This window comes from Magallana gigas, chromosome 7 (assembly GCF_963853765.1).
Source record: "Magallana gigas chromosome 7, xbMagGiga1.1, whole genome shotgun sequence".
Classification (NCBI taxonomy): domain Eukaryota; kingdom Metazoa; phylum Mollusca; class Bivalvia; order Ostreida; family Ostreidae; genus Magallana; species Magallana gigas.
This window is the reverse complement of record NC_088859.1, coordinates 654,980-667,568: the sequence shown is the minus strand read 5'-3', so window position 1 is coordinate 667,568 and position 12,589 is coordinate 654,980. Positions and strand designations below refer to the sequence as shown.

At 37.7% G+C, this 12,589-nt stretch overlaps 1 protein-coding gene across 1 annotated transcript; it reads left to right on the top strand.

The window, feature by feature from the left end:
* Positions 1–2,899: 2,899 nt before the first annotated feature.
* Positions 2,900–9,438, top strand: LOC105321616 (uncharacterized). The gene is made up of 3 exons (XM_011419975.4): positions 2,900–2,957; positions 7,521–7,617; positions 8,511–9,438. Exons 1-3 carry the CDS (start codon positions 2,900–2,902, stop codon positions 9,067–9,069), a joined length of 714 nt encoding a protein of 237 aa, XP_011418277.3. The 3' UTR covers positions 9,070–9,438.
* Positions 9,439–12,589: the final 3,151 nt, after the last annotated feature.

Below are 12,589 nucleotides of genomic sequence, written 5' to 3'. Positions count from 1 at the left end.
TCGCTAAACATCTTATGAATTTTAGCATTTACACTTTTTAATTTATTCTCTTTTAAATGCACTAAGTCTAAAGACCATATTTTTTTTCGTTTACTGTAAATTAATGTTTATATAAGTGTAGTACATATTTATTTCATAATGATCATCATTCAATTACGGATCACCAAAAATAATGAATTTACGACGTCGAGGTATTATTCTCAACATCGGGTATTATAATCATAATCAAGTTTAAACTATGTCCAGGATAAAAAAAAGATGAAAATATTCTTTTTTAAAGATCCTGGATTATATCCATTTAATGGTGATTGTGTTTATAATTTTTACTTGTTCATTTTATTTTGTATTTGCGCATGTCAACATAAATGTGAGTCAGTGAGATTAGAGTCTGTTTAAAAACCAGTTTATGTCTGTAAATTAGAATTAAATACGATTTTGTGAAAGTATTCAATTATGCATGTATACTGTACCATATGTTATAGTAAAACGGAACTTTTAAAATTAGGAAAGTTGTAATTTTTTCATTGATGAAAAGAAATAGACCAATTATCCCTCCAAATCAGGTGATTAAAGTGTGTCAAAACATATGTGTACACACAATAATACACCGCAAAATAAGAGGGACTTCAAAGTGTGAATACCTTGCATCGGGTACCGCTTGCATCTCCAAATTAAGTACTCATTAATTAAGTACTCGCTAATTAAGTACTCCCTGTCAGACTTGCCAGGTGGGACAAGGCGTCGGTAGTTATTGTTTTTACCACTCTACCATTTGCCTGCCTAACTATCAGTAAAAAAAGGTATGTATCATGAACTGTGCGCTCTTATTAAATTGTAAGGAAATGTCAATATATTATTAGAAAATTGCTAAATAAGAGAGAGAGAGAGAGAGAGATTTTCTGATATTAAAAAGCCTTTGTTGTATTTTAGAACAGTTGCAAAAAAGAGCGAAATGTTTTCAATACCGTTACATAAAACGGAGCGTTATGGTAAAAACCGTCATAAATCCTAGACTTAGAATACTCCAAATCAAGTGTGCACATATTGATCGCAGGTGCTTGAGGACTGGACCACCCCGCCCCCTCCCATCCACCCATTAGGTCCCGGAGTACATGTAGTTGACTCTCCTCTCTCATTTCTATGTAAATCAGCGCCTCTTCTGCCTAGAAAATGAAACACATTTCATGTTGAGGAGGGGTGTACATAAACTGAATTTTTCCGGTATTTTTTTTTAAATTGTTATATTGTGTATATATGTTTTAATTCTGTAAGAAACTACATGTAAGGTCGAAATACCGTTATTTATTGACACGCTGTAAAAAGATCAAATCAAAACATTATGTTTTTCCCTAACATAAATTATATATTTTTTGACCAAGTAATAGACTTATATAGGTACACAAGTTGTTAATTTGGAATTCCTAACCATCGACAATTGCTAAAACTTTTTACACCTATCCTAATCACATCAGAACGTTTGTTATCGATGAGATAACTTTAATTGTTATACTTTCATGTTAAATACTGAAATCTGATTGGTTAAGACGCAGTTAATAATATTTACTATTACCCTCAGCGTTAGCAACGCACTTGGCAACGGGTAACATTAAAAAATGTTACATGCGCGAAAATTATGCGCGTACGGTTCGCTGTAGAATTCACGTTATTCCTATATAAAAGCAGTAAAATTTTCTTAAAAATTTTAAAAAAGACATTCAGTATAACAAAATAAATAGTGCCTGTTCGGGAGGATAACAGTTGAAATTGACACCCCTCGAAAACCATTGTCAACCTCCGCTTCGCGTCGGTTGACAATGGTTTTCTCGGGGTGTCAATTTCAACTGTTACCCTCCCAAACAGGCACTATTTATATAATGTTGAATTACCCGGGCGTATTCTGTTCTGTATTGTTTATCACCAAGAACTGTGTGATTAAATGCATTGCTTTAACAGATATTCATAAATTAAGAACATAAAAAATATGTAGATATATTATGTATAAAATCACTGATAAAATGGACATGATAAATGTAATAATACACAGGATAATTGAGAGAATATTCTCGAAACAAAAATAATTTCATGTTACTTTTCTTAATTTTGAGCACTTGTAAAGGTGTTTGCCAAAATAACATTACTCTTTGGTTTTTTGTTTTGTTGATGATAATAGAAAAAGTTCAAAGTTAGAGGGATTTTCATATTATTTGTTTTACATACATTTTTTTTTATAACAGATAAAAAGAAATGAAACTCTTCAATATGTAATAGTGAACATAGTTTACAAACTCTCTCGTTTCAATAGATATTATATAAATAGTGCCTGTTTGGTAGGGTAACAGTTGAAATTAATACCCCGAGGAAACCATTGTCAACCGACGCGAAGCGGAGGTTGACAACGGTTTTCGAGGGGTGTTAATTTCAACTGTTATCCTCCCAAACAGGCACTATTTATTTTATTATACTGAATGTCTTAATTTTATAGATTTTTTTACTGCTTTCATATGGAAATGACGTTAATTCCACGGCGAACCGTACGCGCATAATGTACGCGCATGTAACAATTCGTTGTGTTACCCGTTGCTAAGAGTGTTGCTAACGCTGAGGGTTATAGAACTGATTACCAACTGCCTCTTAACCAATCAGATTTCAGTATTTAACATGAAAGTATATAATAATATAAAATCTGACACGCTCAATCTCAAGTTGAGGAGAAAACAATTGATATTTACATATAATATGTACATTTGTTGTTTTTTTTTTTTCAAATAAACATGTATACCGGTAATTTAAAATTGTCACATATCTGCTTATACATCATACATCTGGAAGAAACTTTGAAGGTTAGAATGTGAATATGGTAACTGAGATACAAAATTACACATATTCTGTTTTTTAGACAATGGTACAAGATCACCCCTTCTTCATTCTGCAGGGATGGAACATCACTGAACCAACAGGTAATCAGTTATTGACCTCAATATCACACTTACCATCATCTCTGAGTATAATATGCATGACAAGTTTGAGTTGATAGACATTCATTGATATTTACATTCAGTGTATATTTCCCCCCTATGTTTGCATTGGGTATATGCGACATTCAATTTCCTAGTATGTGAATACACAAGTTTCTGGTACTATATTTTAAGTCGCGGATTGCCGGAAGCAAAGTAAATAACATTGTAATATGACTGTTCTATGTCAGTTTCGTATCCCTGACTAAGAGGTAGTAAGAGCATATATGCCTTTAAAGCGGCGATACACAAATATTGCATACAAATAGACATCAGTATGAAAATATAAATATAAGCATTGAATGCTTATTTTTGGATAAATTTTTATTACACGTTACATGTTTGGTGGGGGCCCTTACCGTCACCCTGATCCTATGTGTGATTAACGAGACGTTATAACTATGTAACACGTTACAGGTTTGGTGGGGGCTCTTACTGTCACCCTGATCCTATGTCTGATTAACAAGACGTTATAACTATGTTACACGTTACAGGTTTGGTGGGGGCCCTTACTGTCACCCTGATCCTATGTCTGATTAACGAAACGTTATAACTATGTTACACGTTACAGGTTTGGTGGGGGCCCTTACTGTCACCCTGATCCTTTGTCTGATTAACGAGACGTTATAACTATGTAACACGTTACAAGTTTGGTGGGGGCTCTTACTGTCACCCTGATCCTATGTCTGATTAACGAGACGTTATAACTATGTTACACGTTACATGTTTGGTGGGGGCTCTTACTGTCACCCTGATCCTATGTCTGATTAACGAGACGTTATAACTATGTTACACGTTACAGGTTTGGTGGGGGCTCTTACTGTCACCCTGATCCTATGTCTGATTAACGAGACGTTATAACTATGTTACACGTTACATGTTTGGTGGGGGCTCTTACTGTCACCCTGATCCTATGTCTGATTAACGAGACGTTATAACTATGTTACACGTTACATGTTTGGTGGGGGCTCTTACTGTCACCCTGATCCTATGTCTGATTAACGAGACGTTATAACTATGTTACACGTTACATGTTTGGTGGGGGCTCTTACTGTCACCCTGATCCTATGTCTGATTAACGAGACGTTATAACTATGTTACACGTTACAGATTTGGTGGGGGCTCTTACTGTCACCCTGATCATATGTCTGATTAACGAGACGTTATAACTATGTTACACGTTACAGGTTTGATGGGGGCCCTTACTGTCACCCTGATCCTATGTCTGATTAACGAGACGTTATAACTATGTTACACGTTACAGGTTTGATGGGGGCCCTTACTGTCACCCTGATCCTATGTCTGATTAACGAGACTTTATAACTATGTTACACGTTACAGGTTTGGTGGGGGCGCTTACCGTCACCCTGATCATATGTCTGATTGACGAGACGCTATAACTATGTTACACGTTACAGGTTTGGTGGGGGCTCTTACTGTCACCCTGATCCTTTGTCTGATTAACGAGACGTTTTAACTTTTTGTTACACGTTACATGTCTGGTGGGGGCCCTTACTGTCACCCTGATCCTATGTCTGATTAACGAGACGTTATAACTATGTTACACGTTACAGGTTTGGTGGGGGCCCTTACTGTCACCCTGATCCTATGTCTGATTAACGAGACGTTATAACTATGTTACACGTTACAGGTTTGGTGGGGGCCCTTACTGTCACCCTGATCCTATGTCTGATTAACGAGACGTTATAACTATGTTACACATTACAGGTTTGGTGGGGGCTCTTACTGTCACCCTGATCCTATGTCTGATTAACGAGACGTTATAACTATGTTACACGTTACAGGTTTGAGGGGGCTCTTATTGTCACCCTGATCCTATGTCTGATTAACGAGACGTTATAACTATGATACACGTTACAGGTTTGGTGGGGGCTCTTACTGTCACCCTGATCCTATGTCTGATTAACAAGACGTTTTAACTATGTTACACGTTACAGGTTTGGTTGGGGCCCTTACTGTCACCCTGATCCTATGTCTGATTAACGAGACGTTATAACTATGTTTCATGTTACATGTTTGATGGGGGCTCTTACTGTCACCCTGATCCTATGTCTGATTAACGAGACGTTATAACTTTGTTACACGTTACAGGTTTGGTGGGGGCTCTTACTGTCACCCTGATCCTATGTCTGATTAATGAGACGTTATAACTATGTTACACGTTACAGGTTTGGTGGGGGCCCTTACTGTCACCCTGATCCTATGTCTGATTAACGAGACGTTATAACTATGTTACACGTTACAGGTTTGGTGGGGGCTCTTACTGTCACCCTGATCCTATGTCTGATTAACGAGACGTTATAACTATGTTACACGTTACAGGTTTGGTGGGGGCCCTTACTGTCACCCTGATCCTATGTCTGATTAACGAGACGTTATAACTATGCTACACGTTACAAGTTTGGTGGGGGCTCTTACTGTCACCCTGATCCTATGTCTGATTAACGAGACGTTATAACTATGTTACACGTTACATGTTTGGTGGGGGCTCTTACTGTCACCCTGATCCTATGTCTGATTAACGAGACGTTATAACTATGTTACACGTTACAGGTTTGGTGGGGGCTCTTACTGTCACCCTGATCCTATGTCTGATTAACGAGACGTTATAAGTATGTTACACGTTACATGTTTGGTGGGGGCTCTTACTGTCACCATGATCCTATGTCTGATTAACGAGACGTTATAAGTATGTTACACGTTACATGTTTGGTGGGGGCTCTTACTGTCACCCTGATCCTATGTCTGATTAACGAGACGTTATAACTATGTTACACGTTACATGTTTGGTGGGGGCTCTTACTGTCACCCTGATCCAATGTCTGATAAACGAGACGTTATAACTATGTTACACGTTACAGATTTGGTGGGGGCTCTTACTGTCACCCTGATCCTATGTCTGATTAACGAGACGTTATAACTATGTTACACGTTACAGGTTTGATGGGGGCCCTTACTGTCACCCTGATCCTATGTCTGATTAACGAGACGTTATAACTATGTTACACGTTACAGGTTTGATGGGGGCCCTTACTGTCACCCTGATCCTATGTCTGATTAACGAATCGTTATAACTATGTTACATGTTACATGTTTGATGGGGGCCCTTACTGTCACCCTGATCCTATGTCTGATTAACGAATCGTTATAACTATGTTACACGTTACAAGTTTGGTGGGGGCCCTTACTGTCACCCTGATCCTATGTCTGATTAACGAAACGTTATAACTATGTTACACGTTACAGGTTTTGTGGGGGCCCTTACTGTCACCCTGATCCTATGTCTGATTAACGAAACGTTATAACTATGTTACATGTTACAGGTTTGGTGGGGGCCCTTACTGTCACCCTGATCCTATGTCTGATTAACGAAACGTTATAACTATGTTACACGTTACAGGTTTGGTGGGGGCCCTTACTGTCACCCTGATCCTATGTCTGATTAACGAAACGTTATAACTATGTTACACATTACAGGTTTGGTGGGGGCTCTTACTGTCACCCTGATCCTATGTCTGATTAACGAAACGTTATAACTATGTTACACGTTACAGGTTTGGTGGGGGCCCTTACTGTCACCCTGATCCTATGTCTGATTAACAAGACGTTATAACTATGTTACACGTTACAGGTTTGGTGGGGGCTCTTACTGTTACCCTGATCCTTTGTCTGATTAACGAGACGTTTTAACTATGTTACACGTTACAGGTTTGGTGGGGGCCCTTACTGTCACCCTGATCCTATGTCTGATTAACGAGACGTTATAACTATGTTACACGTTACAGGTTTGGTGGGGGCTCTTACTGTTACCCTGATCCTATGTCTGATTAACGAGACGTTATAACTATGTTACACGTTACAGGTTTGGTGGGGGCTCTTACTGTCACCCTGATCCTATGTCTGATTAACGAGACGTTATAACTATGTTACACGTTACAGGTTTGGTGGGGGCTCTTACTGTCACCCTGATCCTATGTCTGATTAACGAGACGTTTTAACTATGTTACACGTTACAGGTTTGGTGGGGGCTCTTACTGTCACCCTGATCCTATGTCTGATTATATAACGAGACGTTATAAGTATGTTACACGTTACATGTTTGGTGGGGGCCCTTACTGTCACCCTGATCCTATGTCTGATTAACGAGACGTTATAACTATGTTACACGTTACAGGTTTGAGGGGGCTCTTATTGTCACCCTGATCCTATGTCTGATTAACGAGACGTTTTAACTATGTTACACGTTACAGGTTTGGTGGGGGCTCTTACTGTCACCCTGATCCTATGTCTGATTATATAACGAGACGTTATAAGTATGTTACACGTTACATGTTTGGTGGGGGCCCTTACTGTCACCCTGATCCTATGTCTGATTAACGAGACGTTATAACTATGTTACACGTTACAGGTTTGGTGGGGGCCCTTACTGTCACCCTGATCCTATGTCTGATTAACGAGACGTTATAACTATGTTACACGTTACAGGTTTGGTGGGGGCTCTTACTGTCACCCTGATCCTATGTCTGATTAACGAGACGTTACACGCCTTCATTTGTTTCGCCGAGAGCATCAATGCATCCAGGTAAGCGCATTTCCTTCCATCATATATTTATGTACATGTATATTTTTAACTATATCTAATTTATATTTTTTTATGATTTGAAAAAAAATACAAGTGTAGATTGATTTTCAGAAAAAATTATGTTTTTAAACAATTATCGTCAAGAAAAGCCATTCAGAAAAAAATTACATTGTTTCATGTAATTAAAACGTAAAAGGTTAGATATACCATTTACTTACAAAATGAGAAATGATTCTTCGGAATATTTTGATTTGATCATGCCCGACCGAGCTAGTATTTGATCACCGTATAGATCGGATACCCACAGAATGGTTCCTTACTATTCATAGTTTTAGGGAATTGTGCAATTTAATATTGAAACAGTCATTAATGAATTGTATTGGGCCATAAATTATAAAACCGATTGGTAGTGTAATCATACACAAAGACACTGGAAATTGTGAATATATCAGACTCGTTTTTTGACAAAATTCAAAATGTGTACGCGGGGGGAAAGTAATGATTAATTCTAAAAATTAAAGATTTTTCGCTTGTGCATCATTCAAATGAATGAAAAATACAATTTTTAAAATTCAAATGCAAGTCATATATACACACCTGTATGTACGTGTAAACAAAGACCCAGCCGTATTCAAAATCATGGTCTGCTTCAATCGCAACTTCTCGAAAAACTTGCCGAAAAGGCCCGAGATATTGGATTGGGTCTGCTTGTCAGTGGTCTGATGCTATATTCGATGAGCTACAAAGTTTAACAAACAAATTCAAGTTAAACGTAACGTTTCGATCACCATGTTGTGACGTACGTTAATGAATTAAAGTAAAACAAACGATGCCGTTTAATCAATGACCCTAGCTGTTTGGTGAATTTAACGAGATCACATTTGATATTTCAGGTACATAACAGAAGGGTGGATCTACTCCGTGACCTTTCAGCACTGCCTGATGGCCTTCCTGCACGTGTTTCGTGTGTACGTCTGCTGCCTCCTCGTGATGTCACTATCCACCATGAATGTCTGGATCATCCTGACGCTTGGATTTGGTTCCGGAGTAGGATACCTACTGATTCGTCCCCTGATATTTTACCTCCTCCACAAACATCACAGGACTAACAACGGAACTAACAACACCAAATGGACCATAATCTCTACGGAACCCCTCAGTAGTACCCCGAAATCCTTCTCGGTCCCTCGACTGACCATGTCACGTGATTTGATGGATGCGCTGCGGGAGAGGCGGATTTCCAAAAGCCTGTTGAGTGGAACAGTTGGATCCGCCGACGTGTCTTTGCAGTGGGACTTCGCGGGTAACGTGACCGAGGACCTGGAACCAAACAACTGGATCCGCCAGTCGCATTGGGACGGGTCCCTGGAGATGTTGGACACTGGGTACGTGGGCGGGGATTCTCCAGACTGCTCCGCCGTCTCCTTCACCATGTATGTGTCCGTTGTGTGATATCAGTGTTATATCAGCCTCATGTATGTGTCTAAAGTGTGATATCTCCATGAAAGTGTCCGAAATGTGATATCAATTACAAGGATAACCATTATGTGTATTTTGTGTGATATTTATACCAACGAATGTGTCCGTAGTTTTATTATGTGTTTGATATCATGTATTACCATATGTTCTACTCTACTATTTACAGTGTTTGTCGATTATGAATTGAATCCAGCATTTAGTAGTTCCTAACACAATAATCAGTGATGCATTCATTCTCCTTACGTGTCCACTATCAACCATGCATGTCATTTTTAAAATATTAATGTCACGTTTTTCTACATTTTATGAACAATGATTGTACAAGATACGAATGCAATAAAAGGGGGAAAATACTGCTTGATTTCTATTTTTTCTGATTAGGGCATATTACCAGTTTATTCCGAAGACTATAGCATCGGGGAGGGGGGGGGGGTCTAAATAAATATTTTTCTACAAACAAATATGCATAGAATGAATTTTGAAACATATCCCCTTCCCTTAACGTTTTAGGAGAGTGTTAGAAATTAAAAGATTTGGGAACAAAGTATTTTAGCCTGTCAAGTCTATCCCCCTCCTCCTTTTCTTGAAATAACCTGATGCTAAGTGGCTAAGTCTGAGTTCTTATAATGTACGTAGAATGAGCTTGCGATCACACGCGAATGTATTTGTTATATGACACTAATTGGACCAATCTCAGTAATCATTTAATCATTTTTAAAAATGTCAATTGATTTCAATTTTCTAATTAAACATTGTCAAGAAATATTTAAGAAGCATATTTTCTTAAAATATTTGATATTCATTAGACTTTCATGTTAAATACTGAAATCTGATTGGTTTAGACGCAGTTCATAATCTGTTCTATTACCCTCAGCGTTAGCAACGCACTTAGCAACGGGTAACATTATATAAATAGTGCCTGTTTGGGAGGGTAACAATTGAAATTGTTATACTTTCATGTTATATACTGAAATCTGATTGGTTAAGACGCAGTTAATAATATTTACTATTACCCTCAGCGTTAGCAACGCACTTGGCAACGGGTAACATTATATAAATAGTGCCTGTTTGGGAGGGTAACAGTTGAAATTGACACCCCGAGAAAACCATTGTCAACCGACGCGAAGCGGAGGTTGACAATGGTTTTCGAGGGGTGTCAATTTCAACTGTTATCCTCCCAAACAGGCACTATTTATTTTGTTATACTGAATGTCTTTTTTAAAAATTTTAAGAAAATTTTACAGCTTTTATATAGGAATAACGTGAATTCTACAGCGAACCGTACGCGCATAATTTTCGCGCATGTAACATTTTTTAATGTTACCCGTTGCCAAGTGCGTTGCTAACGCTGAGGGTAATAGTAAATATTATTAACTGCGTCTTAACCAATCAGATTTCAGTATTTAACATGAAAGTATAACAATAAAAAATGTTACATGCACGAAAATTATGCGCGTACGGTTCGCTGTAGAATTCACGTTATTCCTATATAAAAGCAGTAAAATTTTCTTAAAAATATTAAAAAAGACATTCAGTATAACAAAATAAATAGTGCCTGTTTGGGAGGATAACAGTTGAAATTGACACCCCGAGAAAACCATTGTCAACCTCCGCTTCGCGTCGGTTGACAATGGTTTTCTCGGGGTGTCAATTTCAACTGTTACCCTCCCAAACAGGCACTATTTATATATTGACACCCCGAGAAAACCATTGTCAACCGACGCGAAGCGGAGGTTGACAATGGTTTTCTCGGGGTGTCAATTTCAACTGTTATCCTACCAAACAGGCACTATTTATTTTGTTATACTGAATGTCTTAATTTGAAAGAAAACTTAACTGCTTTTACATAGGAATAACGTGAATTCTACGGCGAACCGTACGCGCATAATTTTCGCGCATGTCACAATTTTTAATGTTATGTTAAAAGCAGTGATGTTTTCTTTAAAATTCAGACATTCAGTATAACAAAATAAATAGTGCCTGTTTGGGAGGATAACAAGTTGAAATTGACACCCCTCGGAAACCATTGTCAACCTCCGCTTCACGTCGGTTGACAATGGCTTTCTCGGGGTGTCAATTTCAACTGTTACCCTCCCAAACAGGCCATATTTATATAATACCTCAGGGTTCATACGATCTTTATTCGATAAAATGAAAAACCTCCAAGATTTCGCATTTGAAACGCATCCTCTAGTTTTCAGGTTTCAAAACACTGTTAGAATTAAAAAGTCTACGGGGATTTTGTACTGCAAAATTGAAAGTACCCGGAAAATAGTGCTTTAAAATTTTGCGAGGAATGAAGGAGAGATGTCAACATTATCCATTATAAATCTTCGTGAGAAAATTGTTTTAGATCTTGAGTTTCTCCTGGTAAAAGCAAATGATTTGAAGAAAGTAAGGGTTTTTTCCCTTTCATCGATTTTATTGTACTTTCTTGAAAGGCTTGTTATTGTTCATTAAGGATCGTCAAAGTGTGAGGGAAACACTAGATTGGGACAGACTATAAACTTTGTTAGTGATACTTTCATTTAAGCATATACCATCACTCACTTTATTACAATTTTCACATTTGAAATTAATCGCTAAAAATGAAAATAAAAAAACCAAACAAATTACCTTTTTAAGGAGGGTGGGTGGTCCTGTTTTCCTACTTCCTCGTTCTTCCCGCGGCATGCCGAGCGCTTCTTAATGCTTTTCAAGAAATAAATGTACATTTATTTGATAAAGTTTCGTTTTATAGTTTTTTTTATAGTCTTGGTATTGGCGACCATTTTCTGATGATTTTTTTATATCCATAAAATGTTTAGAAAAGAAGAAATTTAAAAATCATCTGTAATGCATAGTGTTCGTAAAATTGGTTAATTTTATTATTCGATGTAAACATGATACTTGTATATCTACTTGAACCAATTCTGCTTTTCCTTATAATTAATCGTTAATGTTAAAATTTATATAAAAAAAAAATTGAAAGCGGTGTTATATAATATACAGTGTATCTTTTTTTTTTTTAAAGAAAAATTAACTTATTTTTTACGTTTTGAAATCTAATACCCACACTATCTATGACCAGAGCCTATAATGATAACCCAGCGGTATCTGTGACAGTGTATATAACCCGAGCACTAACTGTCATTACCACCTATAGAAGTTCTATCCGTATGCTTGTCTGTGTGTGTTAATGTCACCTGGAATCATTATCCGCGACCTTTGACTACCGGGTCGCTGTATCGGTTCATGTCCAGATACTGTACCCTGTCAAAGCTGCCACGCCCCCACATCTTGATATCTGACAAATAGTGTAACCACAATGTTCGATGTCAATTAAAACAAACCATGTTGACAAATAAAACGAAACCAAATCTGGGTCAACAAGGAGCTAGGCGCTTTGATGCTGGAGAGGCTTTACGTGAGGAAGAGGGGTCCTTCAAACCAAGCACCACTTCAGGAGAACGGTTAATTGCCTTGATTAGCAGGCCGTTTTTCAGAGTGTCAT

Coding starts and splice junctions, on each gene's coding strand:
- LOC105321616 (XM_011419975.4), top strand. CDS start 2,900: ATGGTACAAGATCACCCCTTCTTCATTCTGCAGGGATGGAACATCACT. Junction 2,958..7,520: donor GAACATCACTGAACCAACAG/GTAATCAGTTAT, acceptor TACACGTTACAG/GTTTGGTGGGGGCTCTTACT. Junction 7,618..8,510: donor GAGAGCATCAATGCATCCAG/GTAAGCGCATTT, acceptor TTGATATTTCAG/GTACATAACAGAAGGGTGGA.